This window comes from Osmerus mordax, chromosome 4 (assembly GCF_038355195.1).
Source record: "Osmerus mordax isolate fOsmMor3 chromosome 4, fOsmMor3.pri, whole genome shotgun sequence".
Classification (NCBI taxonomy): domain Eukaryota; kingdom Metazoa; phylum Chordata; class Actinopteri; order Osmeriformes; family Osmeridae; genus Osmerus; species Osmerus mordax.
In genome coordinates, this window is record NC_090053.1 from 17,391,086 (window position 1) to 17,413,303 (window position 22,218).

At 49.5% G+C, this 22,218-nt stretch overlaps 2 protein-coding genes across 3 annotated transcripts; both read right to left on the minus strand.

Moving 5' to 3' along the window:
- Nucleotides 1–485: 485 nt before the first annotated feature.
- On the minus strand, nucleotides 486–17,529 carry edc4 (enhancer of mRNA decapping 4). 2 transcript variants are annotated; one of them, XM_067235563.1, is made up of 29 exons: nucleotides 17,371–17,529; nucleotides 16,433–16,580; nucleotides 16,117–16,228; nucleotides 15,869–15,968; nucleotides 14,488–14,674; nucleotides 14,199–14,346; nucleotides 13,870–13,974; nucleotides 13,668–13,777; nucleotides 13,477–13,560; nucleotides 12,748–12,843; nucleotides 12,469–12,568; nucleotides 10,876–11,056; nucleotides 10,587–10,653; nucleotides 10,268–10,359; nucleotides 9,931–10,124; nucleotides 9,629–9,708; nucleotides 9,257–9,404; nucleotides 8,636–9,153; nucleotides 8,323–8,424; nucleotides 7,884–8,027; nucleotides 7,727–7,763; nucleotides 7,456–7,618; nucleotides 7,034–7,210; nucleotides 6,727–6,842; nucleotides 6,411–6,576; nucleotides 6,104–6,290; nucleotides 5,332–5,551; nucleotides 4,364–4,527; nucleotides 486–2,645 (listed from the first exon to the last, which is right to left on the minus strand). In XM_067235563.1, the coding sequence occupies exons 1-29, from the start codon at nucleotides 17,456–17,458 to the stop codon at nucleotides 2,462–2,464; spliced, it is 4,218 nt and encodes a 1,405-aa protein (XP_067091664.1). In that variant the 5' UTR covers nucleotides 17,459–17,529; the 3' UTR covers nucleotides 486–2,461. The 2 variants fall into 2 exon arrangements, with proteins under 2 accessions (XP_067091664.1, XP_067091663.1); XM_067235562.1 differs by having other exon boundaries at nucleotides 13,662–13,777.
- A 607-nt stretch (nucleotides 17,530–18,136) lies between these two features.
- On the minus strand, nucleotides 18,137–21,921 carry nutf2 (nuclear transport factor 2). Its single transcript, XM_067235580.1, has 5 exons — nucleotides 21,861–21,921; nucleotides 20,926–21,047; nucleotides 19,853–19,924; nucleotides 19,465–19,563; nucleotides 18,137–18,847 (listed from the first exon to the last, which is right to left on the minus strand). The coding sequence occupies exons 2-5, from the start codon at nucleotides 21,022–21,024 to the stop codon at nucleotides 18,734–18,736; spliced, it is 384 nt and encodes a 127-aa protein (XP_067091681.1). The 5' UTR covers nucleotides 21,025–21,047; nucleotides 21,861–21,921; the 3' UTR covers nucleotides 18,137–18,733.
- Nucleotides 21,922–22,218: the final 297 nt, after the last annotated feature.

A 22,218-nucleotide genomic window follows, 5' to 3' on the forward strand; every position in this document is an offset into this window, starting at 1 on the left:
CGAGCCTTTTCCAGTGTAGCCAGAGAACCGGGTATCCAGATATCCGAATCCGTTTGCTGAGTAAGCTACCGTTCAGCTTGAGCTACCTGCTCCGCTCAGCAGTCCGACGGAAGGTAGGTGAGATAGTCCTTACCACGCTCACGAGGGGGATGAACGCTGTACTCCAGTGTGAGTGCGTGTGTGCGCTTACGCAGTGGGCGCGAGGAGGGAGGGTGGACAGGACACGTGTATTGCACGGACTACGCTACGATCAGATGTGGGCTGATGTGTAGCCTACTGAAGGCAACAGCGCGGTTGGCTTTCATGTTGACAAGCGGTCATCGTCTTATGTTTGGTGCACGCCCACGTGCGTAATTAAGTGCACGCGGGTTCTTCCTTCAGCGGTGTAGACACACGGAGCCCGCTGGCCACGAGAGAATGGACATAAAACATTCAGTCATGTCCTCATCACACGTTTATAAAACAAGCCACACACAGACACGTGCTGAATTGAACAAGTCTTTTTTTTTATTTATTATTCCAAAAACGGTTAGGGTAAAAGAAATTGTGTAAAATGTACAACATAACAATCCAAGCACAGGGAAAAAAACACCGTATCAGTAAAACACGAAACAGAAGCTCAATCTTTCAGAACTAGAAGAAAACAGGTTATGCTGTGTAACTGTATAGCGTATCTGCAAGCTACCCATGGTCTGTGGTTGTTTGATTCAACCCGGAAAAATGAAATTAGTAAAAAGATGAAAAAATAAACTCAACTAGAGAAACAGGAGAATTCCACCAGCCTATAATCTGGCCCTGTTGAATCCAGCTACAACCACCAGTCGTACGGCCCCAGAAGTTGCCCGTTTGAGAAAAACAAGGATTTGAATTTTTCCCACACACGTCCTCCCAGACCCATCTACGGCCTTCCCTCTGGAGCGCTAAGCCCTGATAATCTACTCACCCCCATGGTCTCTCCCATTCACTTCAGTTAACCTAAACAAGATGATGGTCCATCAGTGTGGTATGGGTAACCTTAAGAGATATTGGTCCACCTCATTCTGAACAACCTCTGTTCCTCATGCAGGAATGCCAGAGCTCAGCCAAGGTATCAACAAACAGCAGCTCCATGCTGATCAATAATCGACCCCCTCCACGCTCCCCAGCTGTGACGCCGAACAGAGATCGGCTCTCGGCTAATCAGGTCTGATCTACTGAAGGGCTCCAGTAGATCCATAAACGATTTTAGACGAACATCCATGTGGCCTGCAGCTAAGCATGGGAGTGCATTTCAGACCAGCTCCTCCGATCAGTCTACTCCGATCCAGTCATGGTTCCAAACCTGAAGCCACTTTAACCAACTCCATGTGCCATCTAAGATCTTCTTCACTTAGTCAAACACACGCTGCCAACCACGAAATAAAAAGAACATGAAGACGAGTCGCTTATTCTGGCACAGACAGAACCTCTGTTCCTAACCAACATCTGACGGTGCTACTCCTCCACCAGACAACCTGGAAGACGACAAACCAACCAACAACCTTTCAGAAGAACAATAAGGCACTGACTCCAACCTCTGGGCTAGATGGGACCTACAAGCCTCATCAATTGAACCATGAACTAACCTTCCTGCCAACCAGCCCCACCTATGTTCCTCTGGCCTGTAGCTGGGCCCTGGGATGAGAACATTCCTCAGGAGATCCGGCGGTGAAGGCTGGAGTCCGTACAGAGACCAACAGCATGCCAATCAGACTCCCAACACAGATGCACATGTATGAACTGAAGTATTCCTGTGCTGTAGTGTCAATACCTGGACAGATGCAAGGAAAGCTGCCAGGGGAAAATAACTGAAGGAACTTATCAGGTTAACTGCCCTTTACCGCCCCCTAACAACCGGGAGAGGATCTGCATGGGGACTAAGGTGACCTGATCATCATCATCAGTAACAGGAATCAGTTTGTTTATTAGAAGCTTTTCTACTACTTCATCAAAAAAGTTTTCAAACAAGAATACAAGATCGTAGAAACAAAAGCTATATATATGCTTAGATATATATATATATATATATATATATATATGGATGAGTGTGTGTAAGAAGGAGACGTTCCTGAAGGGGCGAGCTAGCTGAATCACAGACAGCCATCTTGTTTTCTGGCGCTTTCTAATAGCCCCACGGTTGCCATGGCGAAGCTCGATAACCAGTCGGAGACCTCCTTGGCGACCAGAACAAAACGGCAAGAGACTACGAAAAAAATAAAAATAAAGTCCAGGCTGAACCAGATGCTCCCCAACGCAAAACAAAACGCCCTTCAGGCTACGTTGTCCATGAAGGGTCAAAACTGCCGTCCACTTCCCCCCAAAAACTCAGACGGTTGTAAATGCAGGGTCCCGCTGGGTGGAGCTGGTGGGGGTGGGCGAGAGAGAGAGAGGAGTGACGCCGACGACATCATCATCCCACGCCCAAAGTCAGAGAGGAAGAAGCTTAGTGGTTGACGAGGCCCTGAAGCATCATCATGAGGCGCCGGGCACGCTTGCCCAGGGCGCTGTGGGGGTCCTGCTGCAGGAACTGGAACAGCTTCTGGCGGACCTGGGAGAGGACGGTGCTCATGTGGTCCCTGGTGACGGGGTCTCCGTGGTCCAGGTTCATCACCGCATCCTCCAGGTAGCTAGGAGATGGAGACGGACAGACGGTTAAACACATGAACAGATGGAGAACACCCATTTACAAGTACTCCAATCACCCTGCCCAGATGGAGCCTAGGTCTCGAAAGTCCTGTTACGCATTTGTTCGACATCTGGGGACGTGTTTCTAGGGCACCTCTAACATCCAGCGTCACGCACCCACTCCCAACCCAGGTATCGCCCTGGCGACCAGCGCAGTGGAGCCCAGCATGCTCTGTCCAGTTCTCTTCCTCTGGGGCCAAAAAACAAGCTCTTCAGCTGAACTGGACAACAGCCAATCATCTCCTCAGCTCACCTGGCCAGCGGCCAATCACTAATAGCCATCCTATTGCATGGATCTCCTCTCTTAACATCCCCTTATCATATCCATCCATCCTGCCCTCTTTACCCACTCTTTCTCTTTTTACTTCTATTTCAGCCCCCATCCTCTCCAGTTCTCCCCTATCCTCCCCCTCAGCCCTATCAGGTCTCCCCCGCCACAAAGCAGCTATGCCCTTTCCAGACAGAGAGGGGGGGTTTGGCCCAAACAGAGTAGCTGCTAAATCAATATGAGTGCGGATCCTCATAAGCACCCCTGCAAAGAGATACTTCGTGAGACTCGTTCAAAACGCAGTCCTGGGCCTTTTACTAAACCGCCAACGCCCCCCCCAACCTCTCCCCTGCTAGCTGTGTGGTCTCTGCTGCAGGCGTTGGCCCCAGATCCCAGCAGATGGGCCGGAGCGGCAGCTGTTCGGCGGTCAGCAGCAGAGAGAGAGAGAGGTAGCTGGGCTGGAGCGCCGGGGCTCATGGCAGGAAAGAAAGAAAAAACGGACGAGGACATTCTCACGCTATTCACATCTCTTGCTTCCTTCCCCCCCCCCCCCCCCCCAGCACCATGTGGACAGCCAGGGCATCACAGCTGCTTGACAAACTGCCCAACACAGTTTAGTGTGACGCTGGGGACAATGAAACCACACAGGTCGGTGGTGATGGAGGCTGTGGTGATGGAGGCTGTGGTGATGGAGGCTGTGGTGATGGAGGCTGTGGTGACGTCTGCGACCAGGAGGGCCAGAGATGGGCGGGCTACCAGAGGTCGTGTTAATCAAAGATTTCTCCTTCATTAAAATCTGAAGGCTGGCCGTCATCTTGACAGATTAGGACACAGAGGGTGATTTACAGTATCAAAGTCATTCACACTCAGCGTCTAGCTGTCTTTAGCTGAGCCATCATGCTGGGAGGCTATATTCCTACATAGCTGCTATGACATTTTGCTGTTCTGAGCTTAACACCAAGTTTGAGTCTATGTAGACCAGCAGGAACGTTCAATTCTGTTCATTTCTTTTAATGTGTTCATATTTTAATTCTATTTTTTTTTTTTTACTTTGTTTAATTGCATTGGTCATAATTGCCTGTTTAGGCACGATGGCTGCAGTGTTTTTAGTGGCCTCTGCTGTCACTGTGGGAAATATAAATCTTTGTGGCGCTGACTTAAGTGGCAATATGGCTGGGGTCTCTGTTCTCTCCATGTTCTAATAAATGCATCTACAAGCTTGTTCTGTATATTCATGAGTAATACATCAATGAAAATTAAATGCTATTAAATGTCTTACAAAAAGAAAAGAAAAAAGATAGATCCTTTCAATCACAATGACGGACAAGAAGTAAGTGTATGTGTACCTACGTATGTGTGTATTCCAGGGTGTGTGTGTGTGCAGGTGTGTACCTGATCTTGAGCTCTGTGCGGGTTGCCAGGTTGGAGGACAGCTGCTGTATCAGGGACAGAAGGACCGGCTGGATGAGGGGACAAGGTTCCTGGCCGAACACCTGCTGGCTGTCGATGGTCTCACACACGTACAGGACCAGGTTCAGGTCTGTGGCTGACAGGGCCTGGGGGGGGGGGGGGGGGGTCACCGCACATGAACCAGTCAGTGTGTGTGAGAAAGAGGTGAGGGTGTATGTAGGTGTTATTGAGGACAGTGTGTGTGTGTGTGTGAGGTATTAAGGTGTGTGTGTATGCGCGCGCACGCATCTGTGAGAGGTATTGAGGAGAGGGTGTTTATGTATGACAAGTGGAGGCAAGGGTGTGTGTGTGTGTGTGGTATTAAGGTGTGTGTGTGGTATTAAGGTGTGTGTGTGTGGTATTAAGGTGTGTGAGAGGTATTAAGGTGTGTGTGGTATTAAGGTGTGTGTGTGTGAGGTATTAAGGTGTGTGAGAGGTATTAAGGTGTGTGAGAGGTATTAAGGTGTGTGTGTGTGGTATTAAGGTGTGTGAGAGGTATTAAGGTGTGTGAGAGGTATTAAGGTGTGTGAGAGGTATTAAGGTGTGTGAGAGGTATTAAGGTGTGTGAGAGGTATTAAGGTGTGTGAGAGGTATTAAGGTGTGTGAGAGGTATTAAGGTGTGTGAGAGGTATTAAGGTGTGTGAGAGGTATTAAGGTGTGTGAGAGGTATTAAGGTGTGTGTGAGGTATTAAGGTGTGTGTGTGAGGTATTAAGGTGTGTGAGAGGTATTAAGGTATGTGTGGTATTAAGGTGTGTGTGTGTGTGAGGTATTAAGGTGTGTGAGGCATTAAGGTGGGTGTTATATTAAGGTGTGTGTGTGTGAGGTATTAAGGTGTGTGAGGCATTAAGGTGGGTGTTATATTAAGGTGTGTGTGTGTGTGAGGTATTAAGGTGTGTGTGTGTGTGTGTACCTGCTGGAAGGCCTGGTTGAGCTGGCCCTGCTGCAGCAGCTGGAGGACAGCAGCCTGCTGGGTCTGGAAGTCCAGGTGAGCAGAGGGAACTGGTGTCCCTGCAGCAGACCTCATGGCCTGCATGATGGACGAGGTGACCACGGCCTGCTGCTCCTTCATGGCCTGGCCCACCTCCCCCTTCACGATGCGCTGCACCTGGGTCAGGATGGACTCCTGTAAGCTGGGGAGGAGAAGCAGGAGAACGAGATGGAGGAAAGAAAAGAAGAATCCGATGAACTAACCTCATGAACACAAACAACAAAACTCAACTGAACAGGACAAAGCAGAGATGTTTCACTCCAGGTAATGCAGGACAGTAGAAAGCGCTCTGTGTGGACTGCGCTCCACATGACTGACTGGTGTTATTGTGTTATTGTTGGGGTAACAAGCTCACTGTAGACAGCCTGAGGGAAAGCGATGGGCTGGTGGTTTCACTAACCGCAGATTACATCTTTAATGAGCAGCGAAATCAGAAGGACATTAGTCATTTGCTTTTAGACAGAAGCCTTTGTTTTTCTCTCTGAATCCCTACTCTAAAACAGATCTATCTGTTTAGGGCATCCGATATTAACTGAAGGGTTCCATAGAATTCATGTCGGATATTAAGCTCTGGATTAGACTTAGTTTCTGCACCACCCCTAGACACACACACACGCTGCACTCAGGGATTCTCTTCTAGGAACCCCTGATCGTTGTGATTGACCCCCCCACATAACACACACACAGGCCGTACTTTCCCACGCTCATGTGCAGCTGATGCTGGACTTCAGAGCGCACGTTAGCCGTCACTGTATTGGCCAGCTGGTCTGTCGACTTCTGGAAGGCATCGAGCATCTGCTGCAGCTGACCAATCAGAGGGTCCCGTGCATCCTGCTCCCGCAACTTCTTGTTTTTAACGTGGTTCTCCAGCTGCTGGATGTCTGTAGAACAGCACGCGTGCACACCCACACACACACAGGGGTCAGTAAGACACACACCTGTGTCAGTAGGACAAACACACCCTTCCTGGATGCCAAACATCCCCTGTTCAGGCATCTTACATTCATGCGTTCCCTGTTTGAAGCTGTCGTTGATCTGCTGGAACATGGACTGGCAGCCCTTCTCAAACACAGGAAGTACAATGCTCTGGAAAGCATCCTTATAGGCCGCCTGGATGGGGCCCTGCATGGCTTCTGCTGCTGCCCGACCAATCGCATCTGTTGTGTTCTGGAAAGGAGGAGGATACTTCACGTGACTGTGTTACATGATCAGGTAAGTATTCAAAGCCCCGTGTGTGTGTATACATTCTTAGGTGTGAATGTGTGTGCGTATATACGTGTGTGTGTGTGTTTATATGCCATCATTCGGCTGGCCCACCTTAGACTTGACCACCTTGCTAACGTTGTCCTTGAGTGCTCCCTCCACAGCGGTCAGCTTGGCAGCTATGGTGCTACTGAGCTGCCCGGTCACCGGCTCCAGACTCTTAGAGATGGCTGCAGGAGCAGAGCAGAGGTGGAGGGGAGGGGGAAAGGGAGATAAGGGAGAAAGGGGTTGACGAAGAGAAGGAGTGAGGGTTGGTAGAGAAGGGAAAGATCATAAAAAGAGAGTAAATCACCACATCTGATACATTAGACAGCATGCACGCTAACATGCTAAAGGCGAGCCAGACAGGAAGCAGTCGTACTCTGAGGGACGGTCTTCCTCATCTCGTCACGGATGGTCTTGTCCAGGCGGGAGGAGAGGGAGGAGGAGAGGGAGGAGAAGGAGGAGGACAGGGAGAGGGCTAGCTGCTGAGACAGCTGCTCCTCAAGCTGCTGGTTACGGCTCTGGTTCTCTAACACCACACGCTCCAGCCTTCGCTCTGGGGTCAAAGGTTAAGGGTCACACAGAGAGCGGTTGGGTCAGGGTATAGCTAGGAGCAGGTGTGTCAGCTCGTCAACCCTGTTCCTGGAGAGCCACCAGTTTTTACTCCAACCACACTTATTTCATCTGATCAACCACTAGTCACCTGATCAACCAGCTAATCATGAGAAACAGGTGTGCTAAATGAGTAGTAGATGGAGTGCGAGTGTGTTAGCTGTTAGCACGGCTAGCAGGTGAGGATACGCTGGTGCTCCTGCTGGCTGGCCAGGGCGTGGTCCACGTGGGAGGCGACGCTGTTCTCCATGTGACCCGACAGCCTCTGCAGCTCCAGGCGCAGCTCAGCTAGCTCCCTCTGCTGGCCGCGCAGCAGCAACAGCAGCTCCTCCTGCAGCTCCCCACCCAGCACCTGAGGGAGGAGGGGGGAGGGAGACACACGTTAGTACCAGATGAGCATAGCTATCTCCATGAGGGCTGTGGGGTAGATGCGCACACACACACACACACGCATCCCTACCTGATGGTGGTCCATTTGTCTGGACTGGCACACCTCCCTGAAGACAGAAGACAAGTCACCACACGACCAACAACGAGACCACTTCCTGTTTCCCTGACCCTCAACGCCACCCACATGACCCCCCCCCCAGAGCTCCTCCCCCTGACCCTCCACCCACCCCTCGTCCTTCTTGTTCTTCCTCTTCAGCTTGGGTGAGCTGCGAGGGGAAGTCTTCCAGTCCTTCACAGGAAGTCTGTGAGATGAGCGAGCGCCACAGTTCCCCGAGGACGACGCCAGGCTGGCCACCTCGTCGTCATGGTCACTGGGACACACACAGATCAGTGTTTGTGTCTTGAATCGAATGGTGGACTGTTTGTATTTGAGTGCGCGTCTCTGAGTGTGTGATACGTATGACAATGTGGTTGTGTGTGTGAGACAACTGGTAAGAGTGTGTTTCTGTGTGGTTGTAAGAGTATGCATCTGTGTGTGTGTGGTTGTAAGAGTATGTGTGTGTGTGGTTGTAAGAGAGTATGTGTGTGTGTGTGTGTGTGTGTGTAAGAGAGTATGTGTGAGTGTGTGTGGTTGTAAGAGCGTGTGTGTGTGTGTGTGTGTGGTACCTCTGCTCTGCGCTGGCGTCCTGGCTGTCGTTCTGTGTGAGCTGGTAGGAGCGCCGGTGGTACGGAGATGACACATGCCTGTCCTTCAGATCTTCCCTGGAGCTACAGGAACACACACAGTCAGCATGGACACCGTGTGTGTGTGTGTGTGTGTGTGTGAGACGTCCTGCTGTAGGTAAGTGTACGTCTCTGCATCTCTCTAAGGCTGTGAACAAGCGTGTTCAAACTTTTAAGGAGGTGCATGTGTGAGTCTTTCAAAAGGAGAGAGAGACAGAGAGAGAGAGAAAAAAGAGAAAGAAACGTAGAGACTCACCAGTCTCCCAAGCCGTTGTCTCTCAGACTGTTCCGCGTCTCCCTGGTGATGTCGGGGGCGGCCGGCCAGGGGGCGTGGCTTCCATTCCCATCCCCCACCCCGGCCCCACCCCCGGCCGCTCCGCCCTCCTGCGACAGGGCGTTCTCCAGCAGGGAAGGGGTGTGGCTCAGCCTTGGCTCCACCTCCCCGGCCCCGCCCAGCTCCGGGGGCAGCAGGGCGTGGTCGGAAGGGGCGCGGCCCCGCGGGGAGGAGGACAGCAGGTGCAGGGCGGAGGCCGCCGAGGCCATGCTATCGGCCATGCTGTGGAGGCTGGGCAGGGCCTCGGGCGTGCCCGCAGCCAGGGAGCGCTGCAGCGTCTGGGACGCGATCTCGGGGATGTCCTGGGACAGGGCGGTGGAGGCAGAGGAGATGACGTCCGGGGAGCGGGCACGGGTGGGGGAGGCCTGCGGGGGCAGGGGGGGGGAGGCCAGGCCCTGGGGGGGGTCCAGGGACAGAGAGGCGATGGGGGGGGTCACAGACTGGGGGGGGGGGACAAGAGGGGAGACGAGTTAGACTGAAACCTGGTGGCGTGTGTGTGTGTGTGTGTGTGTGTGTGTGTGTGGTGCGTACACATGTACATACGTGCAGGTTGTCCAGGCCAGACAGCAGCAGGGAGCAGCTGGCTCTGGGACTGCTAGTTGAAGCACTGAGGGTCAGACTGCTGCTACTGCTGCTGCTCTCCACACACACCTTGTTACTGCCAGGACTCTGGGTCAGGTCCTCCACAACCCTGCACACGCACCAACACTAGTTATCCACGTCAGCAGAAACAGTCACAGTAGATGAGTCATCACAGCAAAGATTCAAGAATCAGGATGCAGCCGAAAACAACAAAATCCACATTCAAAAGGTAAATAGAAACATCCAGTAAAAGAGTCCTTCTAAAGCGCCAAGCACCTTCCCTGCAGACAGGCCTGAGTCCTGTAAGGGGCTGGAGGTGTGTGTGTGTCCTACCTGGCAGGGGTGTCAGAGTTGCTGCTCATCCCCGTGACGATAGTCAGACTGCTGGCACTGCTGCCTGGCGACGCTGGCACCTGGAGACAAACAAAGCAACCAATCAACCAACCACATCACGTTTTTGTAACTTTATAACTGCTACGTGGCTGTTGGCTTGCCTTGTCTTAAGAGTGGCATTGCGCAGAATGACCTGTGTTACAATGTGAATTTGACAAACAAATCTCTTTCGGTGTGACTTGACAAACGGGTGAGAGACCGGGTGGGGTGAGGATGAACGAGAGACAGGTGGGAGGGTGTACCGAGGCGCTGGGGGTCATGAAGGCGTCGGGGGTCATCAGTTTGGGCATCGCTCCGCTGGCCCCGCCTCCTGGCGACAGGAAGTCCACAGGAGCAGGAAGTGAGGAGATCTTCCGCAGGTCGCTATGGGAACCTCCCGAGTCTCTGTCGGAGCTCATGGCCTCCACACTCAGGTCTGTCAGGGGGTCGGAGAAACCTGGGACACACAGGAGGGTTAACACGCACACACACAACATATGATGGAACTTAAGAGAGAAATAAATAAAGAATTCCAACACACACACAAGGTTACCTCACACACACATGAACCAAACACACAGGACCGAGACAGACACTCACCAAACGCGTCCTGGGAGTCTGAGTGAGGCAGGAAGTGTGTGGAGCCAGAGCCCAGGTTGGGCTGGAACCAGATCTGAACATCCTGCAGAGACCTGAAGACACCACAACATCAGACCTGTCCCCCTGACACCAACACCTCACTACCCCCCAGCACTACCACAACACAGGAAAAACACACCCATATAGGATGGGTATATATAACATTATAGATGTAGTTATGTATAGTATATAATGTGTATAACATTTCAAGACTACAAAGAAAGCACCCTTATAACCGTTAGCATCCAGGAAGTCCTTGTTGCTAGCTGCGGAAACTCACTTGGTGTGGACACAGTAGAGCTTGATCTGGATTCCTGATTTAGACTCCAGGGGTCCCTGGGTGCCCTCTGGAGCAGAACACACACACACACACACACACGGTAAAGGACATGAATCGTCATTGACGACATTGTATTGTACTTTACATGATCACAACATGCATATCGGTCAGCTCAACTTTAAATTGTAAAAATGATATGGACCATGCACTTATACAGTTTGGGGGGGGTGGGGGGTTAGGAAGGAGTTTGGGGATGGTGGTGAACAGTACGGAGGGTAGGGTGGGGTACCTGTGGTCATGCTCTCGCTCTCCTCCACGGGGGGCAGCACCTCGGTGTGCCGCAGGCGGGAGTGAGACACTTCCTGGACCCCGAAGCTCAGGACAGGGTGGGTGAGCAGGAACTCCGACACGGCCGTGAAGCTGGCTCTGCCTCGCTCCTGGTCCTGGAGCAGCTCCATCACGTACAGCACCTGGGACCAGCAGACAGGGTTACACAGTTACAGCACCTGGGACCAGCACACAGGGTTAACACAGTTACAGCACCTGGGACCAGCACACAGGGTTAACACAGTTACAGCACCTGGGACCAGCAGACAGGGTTACACAGTTACAGCACCTGGGACCAGCAGACAGGGTTACACAGTTACAGCACCTGGGACCAGCACACAGGGTTAACACAGTTACAGCACCTGGGACCAGCAGACAGGGTTACACAGTTACAGCACCTGGGACCAGCACACAGGGTTAACACAGTTACAGCACCTGGGACCAGCAGACAGGGTTAACACAGTTACAGCACCTGGGACCAGCACACGGGGTTAACACAGTTACAGCACCTGGGACCAGCAGACAGGGTTAACAGTTACAGCACCTGGGACCAGCACACAGGGTTACACAGTTACAGCACCTGGGACCAGCACACAGGGTTAACACAGTTACAGCACACGGGGTTAACACAGTTACAGCACCTGGGACCAGCACACAGGGTTAACACAGTTACAGCACCTGGGACCAGCACACAGGGTTAACACAGTTACAGCACCTGGGACCAGCACACAGGGTTACACAGTTACAGCACCTGGGACCAGCACACGGGGTTAACACAGTTACAGCACCTGGGACCAGCACACGGGGTTAACACAGTTACAGCACCTGGGACCAGCACACGGGGTTAACACAGTTACAGCACCTGGGACCAGCAGACAGGGTTACACAGTTACAGCACCTGGGACCAGCAGACAGGGTTACACAGTTACAGCACCTGGGACCAGCACACGGGGTTAACACAGTTACAGCACCTGGGACCAGCACACGGGGTTAACACAGTTACAGCACCTGGGACCAGCAGACAGGGTTAACACAGTTACAGCACCTGGGACCAGCACACGGGGTTACACAGTTACAGCACCTGGGACCAGCACACAGGGTTACACAGTTACAGCACCTGGGACCAGCACACAGGGTTAACACAGTTACAGCACCTGGGACCAGCACACAGGGTTACACAGTTACAGCACCTGGGTTAACTCCATCACACAAAGCACAACACTGGCTGTACAACACTGCTCAATCAAGGAGCCCCGGTAGCTCCATGCAGACCAAGGCCTTATCGCAGCGAGCTGGGAATCGAATCCGGTCTTGGTTCTTTGCTGCACGTCTTCCCCCGTCTCTACCTGCCTGCCTTTCCTGTCACACTTCACTTATAATCTGTCTAACAAAGCATGGAAAATACCCTCAAATCTCTCTTTAAAGCTAAACTGCTTAATCCGTCAATCAAGTTTAAACCACACCACGAGATCCAAGACTTGTAAACAAGTCCAGCCAGACAGAGAAGGTTCCATCAGGTTGGGGCGAGAGGTTTTTAGTAGACGGCAGGCCTCACCTTCCTCTGAACGTCAGTCAGGATGAGGCACTCTGCCGACAGGTCCAGACTAGCCTTCAGGCTGGGCCGCACCGAGGAGTTGAACGGGTCAGGGGAGAACCTGGAACACAGAAGAGTTCAAACTTCAAAAGGGGCTGGAGTTCCTACAGTGGAAGAGTCCTGTATAAGGTTCCAGAAAAAAAAAAGATTGACCGGAGTTCTTGAATATAACTTTTTGGACTAGTTCTGTCAAAAACCAACAATAAAAAGGGTTCTACAGGAGAGTTCTAGAACAGAGACCTGATGGTCTGCAGACAGGTCCAGGACACGGTGCACCACATCTTCAGCTCCTGGTTCTGCTCTGCTCCCGTGATCAGGAAGCGCCAGAACGGCACACTGCAGGACAGAAGAAGAGGGGAGAATGACAGCAGTCCTGCCTGACACCACAGCGAAGCCTCGTGAGGGACAGCAGTCCTGCCTGACACCACAGCGAAGCCTCGTGAGGGACAGCAGTCCTGCCTGACACCACAGCGAAGCCTCGTGAGGGACAGCAGTCCTGCCTGACACCACAGCGAAGCCTCGTGAGGGACAGCAGTCCTGCCTGACACCACAGCGAAGCCTCGTGAGGGACAGCAGTCCTGCCTGACACCACAGCGAAGCCTCGTGAGGGACAGCAGTCCTGCCTGACACCACAGCGAAGCCTCGTGAGGGACAGCAGTCCTGCCTGACACCACAGCGAAGCCTCGTGAGGGACAGCAGTCCTGCCTGACACCACAGCGAAGCCTCGTGAGGGACAGCAGTCCTGCCTGACACCACAGCGAAGCCTCGCGAGGGACAGCAGTCCTGCCTGACACCACAGCAAAGCCTCGTGAGGGACAGCAGTCCTGCCTGACACCACAGCGAAGCCTCGTGAGGGACAGCAGTCCTGCCTGACACCACAGCGAAGCCTCGTGAGGGACAGCAGTCCTGCCTGACACCACAGCGAAGCCTCGTGAGGGACAGCAGCAGCGCTGCTCTGGGAGGACGTACTCTGGGTCCTGCTTCTTGTGGTTGTCGCAGAAGAGCAGGCAGGAGAGGGGGTTCCCTCCGTGGGGCTGCCACTCATGCAGACACCTGGAGGAGCAGGAACAGGCCGATAAACACACACTCTACAGGGACGGAGGAGGATTCTTTGAGAGACAGAGGAGAAGGAGGGAGATTAAAAGTCTTGTTACATTGACCTGGGCTGATCCTGTCCCTCGATGTAGATCTGCCAGAACTTGACGTATCCGTCGTGGCTGGCAGTGGCCAGGACCGTCCCGTCCGGAGACAGGGCTCCTTCGCTGATTCGCTGAGAGAGAAACACACACACGAGCCAATCAACATCCGGCAGCATCTTGACGGGGTTTAGAAAAACGGGAGAGACCCCACGGCGGCCCTTACGTCCGTGTGTCCTTTGATGGTGATGAGGCCATCCTTCAGGTCAGCAGCATCCACGGGCCAGCTGCTGGTATTACTGCGGAGCACATCCAGATCCCACACCTCCGCCTGCGGAGGTGTGGGAGGGAGAGAGAGGAGAAAGAGAAAGGAAAAGGGAGAGAGCGAGGGAGGGAGAAAGAGAGGGGGAGAAAGAGCACAAGAGAGTGAGTGAGAGAGGGAGGGAGAGAGAACGACAGGTGATTAGAGAAAGTAACACAAGGAGAGATGATAGAGGTAAAAGGTGTGTCCTACCATGTAATGGTGCAGGTGTGTGTGTGTGTGTGTGTGTGTACCCTGTCCTGGTGCAGCAGTGCCAGGGTCTGGCTGCTGTCCTCGGGGCTGTCATCCTGCTCTTCCTGGATGTAGGGACACCAGATCAGACGCCTGGTGGAGTTCAAGGGCGTGTCCTCTGGCCGGCGGATGTAGACCACTACCTGGTCTCTGGGGAGGCACAGTTAAGGGCCTAACAGCATAGGAAACATCCGAGGGACACACACACACACACACACACACACAAACACAGACAAGCATACACACAGACAGGCAGACACACACAAATAGACACACACACAGAGAGGATACAGTATTTTGTTGTTGTGGCAGGTGAGCTGCCAGACGAACAGGTTGCCAGCCTCGTCCACACAGCCCAGCAGGGCTGAGTCCAGGTGAGCAAAGGCCAGGTCAGTGACCGCCCCGGTGAAGCCCTTCAGCAGGGAGCGCTCAGCAGAGCCCAGGCTCAACACCCGGATCATGGCCTGGTTGTTGGCTCCTGACACAGAGGACACGCAGATTCAACACTCGGCAAGGACAGGGTCAGGTGTATTTACACTATATTCATCTTTATATACAAAGCAAGGTCCAATTTTACAGGCATGGATTTAACCTAGTCTTAGACAAAGAACTTTGTCAATGGAGATCTTTGTGGAATTTCTATTTATGACTAGGCTTAATCCATGTCTGGGAAATTGGGCCTTAGTGTATATATATATGCAGATAGGGTTAAGGGTCAAGGGCTAACCCAAACCCTGAAACCCTTTAGTATCTTTTTTCTTCACACTTCTAGAGCACATGGTTTACTTGTTTGTAAGGACATGGGGGGAAATCAAGTGTTTATACAGAGATCTCACACGTAAAACAACACACACCAAGTAAAGCCTGCCCTGCTCTGGTATGTGGTTCCATCACTGGCTGATGTAGACACCATTCCTGCCCGGTGATATCATTGCCTGTACTGACTCCAACAACAACAACACTGCTATGCCTCTCTGCACTGCCTCTGCCTCTCTGACCTGCCTCTGCACCGCCTCTGCCTTTTCCCTCTCCTAGATGTTGTTGTTGTCCCAGACATCGTACTATCATCCTCCTGTTAATGCCACTCTAGCAGCGTGAGGCTGAGCCTGATGCCTTGGGGCACTGCGTCATAGACATTGACATGACAGACTCAAGTTAACTAATGTGCATTATCCCTTCTTAGATTCAAAAATTCTTTATAAACAGTGGAACCCATGGATATAGAGGGATAGATGGTGCATTTCGACGTGTGGCTGGGTCCACCATATTGGAGCAATCCAGATCTGCTAGTACACAATATGAGGTGTGTACTAAGAGATGCAGGCTTCTGTATGGAAATCTACTGTAACTCACTTAGCTGTGAACAGACTCAAGAAATTTGGTTTGGTGTAATTGTCAGAAATTGAAAATGATATTGGTAACCAGTAACTTAATTTTGATTTCAATAATTAACCAAGTTACTCGAGTTAAATCTCTTGCATTTATGACTAACTAGATTCCATAAAATGCAGTTAGATTTGATAGAGAAGCCTGCATCACTCAATACACCCTTCCTAGTGATTGCGATGTTCCAACATGGCTGACACGCAAACGCACAGCGGCGACATACAACAGCAGCCAATGAGATGTCTCTGTCTGATAGAGGAACCACATGATCAATCAGTACACTCACCTCTAATGGCGTATGCCAGGAAGGAATTGGACACGGCAATCAGGTTGCCATAGTAATACTTGTGTTCCCAGTCGTACTTGGCAACAGGCTGGATCTTCACCTGAGGGAACGGAGAAGACCATCAGAGACTAAAACACAAAGTAGGAAACATCAGCTTACCACACACACTGTCTGACTATGTGGAAAGTGTTTTTAAGTGTGTGTGTGTGTGTGTATATCGGTGGGTGGTTGAGGGGGGTAAGAGTTACCTTGTTGCTGCCGCGGGCTTTGCTGTCAATACTGGAGTCTCTACTGGCCACAATCTCCACATTGTTGGACGTGATGGCAATGCAGGTGGAGCCATCATCTCCAGACAAGCAGCTGGGGGGCACAACAGACAACACAATGGCCGCTTCAGGGTTCTGGTGTCTAGTCCCACTACGCTCTACCTTCAATTAAACAAGCACTTTGTATCCTGGTAGCGTGGGTGCGCGCTTAGTTCGAGATAGTTTTATGAAGAAAAAAAAACACAAAAAAAACAAAGTGGCAACAAACTTGGCTGATGTTTTACTGGCGGACACTCACATTATCTGGGCTTCTTGGGCGATTTCTGCAGGCCCAGCCTTCTCCGCCATGGCTGAGCGCTCTCCCGCTCCAAGGAGATCGGCTCCCAGAAGACCGTTCAGTTCACCATTGAACGATGTTTTCCTTTGGTTGTCACTGGATGACGAATCTGGTTGGTAAAAGACGGTTAGGAGAAAAGTTTGTAGAAACGGCGCCTTTAATTACACGGAACACGGAAAGGAAACGTTGGATAGACTGGTCCCCCGACTAAACGAAACAAAAAGGATAAGCACTACGACGAAGTTTCCTTGATGTTGTTCAGGTGGCATTTGCTCATGCTACATTTACGTGAACCAGCCAGGCAAACAATTTGCGCTGACAATCAATTAGCGACCAAGCTACCATCACTTACTAGTAATAAATAGCTAACTTGGTTGGCTCACCAATTTTCTATTGTCGTTATTTAACTAAACAGGGGAGAGGCCGAGTGTATTAGTTAGCTGGATTTAACTGAACAATGGCGACAATTAACTTTTTTTCTACTCAGCCACGAATATCTTTAATATCTGTATTTGTAGTCGGGAAAATTCGCACAAGCGGATCTGAGACGAAAGTTAAGACGTGTTAAGTATGTTACAACATTCTAGCGAAAATTGAGCCTGTAAAATCATTGCGCAGTTTTCTGCTACTAGCGACCCAGCCAGGCTAATAACGCCAGAGACTTGCTCGCTGAAACAAGCAATGTTAAACAATGCAGCTAGCTAAACGAATCTTTAATTGACCAATTCCTGGGTGTAACGTGAGCATGCACATTGCTTGATAACCCGGCCGAAAATGTGAGGGAAGTTTAGGTAGCCGGCCACTGCAACGCTGTATCCCAGACTAGCTTGTTAGCTAGCTAGTCTGTTCATGCGGCCTAATGCACCTCACTTGTCTCCTTTCATTCCCGGTGAACTTACCGGCGCTGTTCCCGGGTCGGTCCAGTTTTAAGATATCCCGAAGGTGCTGGGTGGCACCCTCAATATCTATATTAGAATTGGAAGCCATGTGTCAGGGAAAGGGGGAACTGGGATTTGAGAGGGCAGCAAAAATGTTCTTTTTATAATTTTATGTCAGTGCTTGCTTCGTTTGCCTCCAAGCTAGTGGCAAACCGTCTAAACTTCCGCTGTGCGTGTTCACGCATTGCCGTCCCCAACGTCAAACGGAAACAGAAAGTTGTCAACAGTTCCTACTGAACTTTGACTCCATCCTAAACCTGTCGATGTACTGTACTATTAAAAATGAAACATATACTCATTAAAAGATGAATAAAATATCCTTAACAAGCCTTACATTGAAAATAAATGATTTGATTATACTACATAACGAATTATCTTACAAAGGAACGGAAACAAAGTTTACAACATTCCTACTTTTCAAGAATAGTAAGGAAACAGACGTTGTCATGCATACATTTTACTAGACTGACCAGATCCTCGAGCAGATATCTTAATCATGAAATGAACAGTTTAATCAAATATAAATGTTAGAAAATACTCCCATTCTTTCAGAGCATGTAAACAAATGACAGGAGGCCAAGGTGCTCATGAATTACTTGATAAGAGGCTGATCTCTACAATCAGTCTTGCTTTACATATTACTTTGATGAAGAGAACAGGTGGTAGTTTGGTGTAGAAAGGAAAGGCAAAGAGACAGGCAGATACAGGGAGACAGAGGAAACAGGAGTTGACATCTTCATTAAGAAAATGTGAAGGTTTTATTGTGTATGGCGGCCGTTGTAACGATAGATAACTGTGAGCAGACAGGGTAACAGTGTCATCATCCTCATACGGTTCTCCAGGGAGCACCCAGACTTGACCATGAATAGAAACCAAACCTTCAATGAGAGCAGAGATGCAGTAAAATACACTAAGGCAAACTGATAAAAACACACAAGGGGTTAATAATAGAACACAACTATAGAAGAGTCTGAAAGTGAACTAAAAACAGTCAAGTTATTAAGTTAACAGCAGAGTCCAGTAGACTGGTAGGCGCCGGTAAGCTGCTGAAGTCGGTGTCCTGGTCCGGTGTGCACAGAGAAGCTCCCAGCATCATGCAGGTCAGCAGAGGCAGAAAGACTGGTCAGCCAGCTCTCAGCAAAGGAGCACGTATTGTTTCTGTTGGTAAGGCCGGTTCCAGCCCGCGTAGGATTCTGGGATTGGAGTCTAGTATCCGGTGTTGTTCTGTCAAGACGGGTGCAGACGAGGTAGAGGGGGGGCTGGAGGTCTGCTCCACCCCTGCCCCGCCCTCCCAAGTCCTCCTGCCCACCTGCGGGGGTGGGGCTTATCCAAAGTTGTGCAGAGCCAGCCTGAACATATCATTGGTGCATACCCACGCATCGTTAATGTTCTTCAGGATAAAACACTGGTGGAATCCTATGACAGGGTCATCGTCTGCCTGGATATCATACATACAACATACACACACAAATACAGACATTTGTATTTAATATTTATTCCACAGTAGTAGAACAAGTAGTTTGAAGGTCGGTACATCTGTATCAATGGCTGGTATAGTGTAGGGGAACTGTTTGGGTTTTAATGAGCTTTCTAGGCCATGTTTCAATCGTGTCTCAAATTAAAAATTTGAATAAATAAAACTCCAGGGTCTGTCTGGGATAATCCCCACCCTTGTATTAAGGAGTACTTGTGTCATTGTTTGAAAGACACCGTTTATTCCATTCCAGGCACACCATCCATACATGTTTGACCTTGGGGGAGCACTGTTAACTTAAGGCTTTTAACATCATCACTGGCAAGTATAACAATTCCAGCTAATAGCAATTCGTTATTGTTATTTAGATATGTGAAACAAGAAACTTGAGGGTAGGCCACTGTAATGTTGGGGTTTTCAGCATGAAAAACCACTCTGAGCAAATTAGCTAGCCAATTGGCTATCAAACATTATCTCTACACAGCTAGGCTATTTTATTACAGGGTCAAATTAATGTAACCCCCTTAGGAAAATAATGTTATAGTCATGGTGCTTGTATAAAATAAGAGTAGTTTACATACCTTTAGCTGTCCTACAACCATACTCAGGATACAGCTGTCTGGGGTGGGCTGGTGGTCCTGGGCTGTTATACTATGGGCAATTTTTGTAAAGGGGAGAGTCTGGGGATAAAAAATAAACACACAAATCATAAGGACATTACATAGATCAAGTACTTATAACCAGACCACCTCTGTGTCTTTTAGTCATCAATTGAAGATGAAGACCTGTAGAAAACCCTCCCCTTGACCGAGGAAGACTGTTTGAGTTTACAGTGTAATAACTGACCGCAGTGGGCAAAAACAAACTGGCCCAGTTTGAGACAACAGCTCAGTGCTGTTGTCCTCGATTATGCATGTGGTTGCCACGGTGTGTAAACAATCTAATACACCAGATCAAATCATAACTCACTGAGAGCTTCTCGACAATTGCTGCTTTTCCCTGGAATTGCTGTCCCTCCCATGTAAGGCATGACGCATCAATCTGGCGGGAGAGAGAGGGTGTTAGGAGACACTGAGGAGGGAGGTTAGTGTAGAGCAGGGGGTCCCCAAACGATGGCCTGCGGGCCGAAGAGGGCCCGCCCACACATCTGGACCGGCCCTCTGAACAATGCCAGAGACATATTTTGAAAATTTAATTTTAAATAGGCCTATATGTTTTAATCATATCATATCTGTATTTGATAATGAAGGTTGGCTTTTAAACTTAAATTTCCCTTAGTTATTAACTAATAACATTTCCCTTAGTTATTAACTATAATTATTAACATAAACAAATTATTTGTTAGATTCACACACCAACAGAATGGTACATTCAACATAACATTCCATCCTGATCAAGCAGGTGCACGCAAGCCAGCAAAAAAATCTGCCCATGTAATTTTCTGTTACAGACCGACTCGGCCCGACATTAAAGAAAGGACAAATTATCTGGCCCTCGCAGAAAAAGAGTATTGATAGACAACAAAGGGTGGATATGCAAAGAAACCCAAGACAAGACCAGTGACAGTACAGGTGGTTCTTCTTGTTCAGTGCTCAGTTACGTGTGTATGTGAGCTGTGAGTCATATCTGGTTGTTCATTTTAAAGAATGAACTGAGCTGCCAAGAACCAGCGGACATACAAACAATGCATGTCATGCCACGAGCTCAGTCAGGAATGTTTGGAGTCTGGATGACAACCAGCATTATTACAGAACTTCGAATACACATATTGCACTTAGTAGGCTTGAAAAATCCAATTTGAATTAAATATGTCTAAAAACAATTAAACATATACAGCAAATGAATTCAGAACACATAGTGAAGTATGACTGGAGAGTGTAGGTAGGAGGAGGACAGGAACAGGAAGCAGCAAAGTAGTGCTACTGTAGCTACTGTTGGATAGAAGTTCTACACCAACAGTAATTGAGACACACAGAGCATACATCTGAGAATGACAGATGCTGTTGATACAATGACAGACACATAACACGCTCTATACTTACATATATTGCTCCAAGCTGGGTCCTGTCCGTGTCGAACAGCTGGTAGTAGTGCTGCACAAAGCTAGACCCTATCTGCTCCCAGATTGGCTTGTCCCCCATCCTGAATCTCCCAGCGACTCTCACTATGGACAGACAGACGTACAGAAAAGAGACATATACAATCCAGCAGGACAGAAGATGGACAGTCACACAAAGACACAGGCAAAAGTTGAAACACAGATAAGACAGGTCAGTTGAAACCAGAGATGCCTCGAGGATACTGATCATTCAAAGTTTGCTATTAAACTAATGTTGCTAGCATGTAGCAACGCCTCTTTTGAGTGGCAAACGGACAGTGACAGAGTGAGTCATGTGGCTCCAACTTTCGGCAAGGCAAGCACATTCAAATGTTGGCAGATACAACTAGCCCGACCCTAGCCGAACAGAAACCCCACCTGTCTGACTACCATGCTGACTACCATTGGTCTATTCAAAGTCTATTCAAAGCCAGCCAGCCAGGGCTAGGCTAATGTAATGTTTAGGGTTCACATGTTATTTTAGCAGCTGATTTGCCATCGTCAGCTAGCCAAGTGCTAACCTAACGTTAATAGGCGGCAGCAACGCTATTAAATGTCTAAATAGCAAGCAGTTACAAAATAAAATGCTACTTGATATGAGGTTTAAAACATTTCTCGTGACAACCAAAATAATTCGTTGGCACGTGCTTTTCTGACTGAGTACTAAAAATACTCTACTCAAATATTATTGCCTGCCTGTTCCTTTAGACGGGGCCCGCTTCCAGACAGCATAGGCGTGTCCTAGCACTTTTAGCCGGGCCACCACATTTGAAAAAGGTTTAACGCACAAGTCTGTTTAAATGTAACACGTAGATACAGTTACTTGACGACTAAAATCCCCTCATTCAACAAACCATTAAATGCTTTAAAGAAACTTACCGCGGATCTAAACCTTTCCCTGGTGCCAGTTATGGCGATTACTCCAGTTCACCAGCGTCTGTGTGGAAGTACGCATGTCTAAAACGGTAATCTGCCCCGTTGGTTTGTTGGAATTGTAGTCATCACGTCCAGTTTTGACCAGAGACACTCGCTGTCTTTTTTTCTTGATTAATAAAACCTAATCAGAAAACTGATTTTACATTAGCTGTATTTGCCCACAACCGATATTTTGACAAGTGGCATTGATGTCACCACACTTCTATAGACAATTGGATCCAAGTTTAATAGTCTACCCATGAGACCAGGGGCGTAGTTTTGTTTTAGAATGTAGATGAGACAGCGTTTAAAAAAAAAAAAA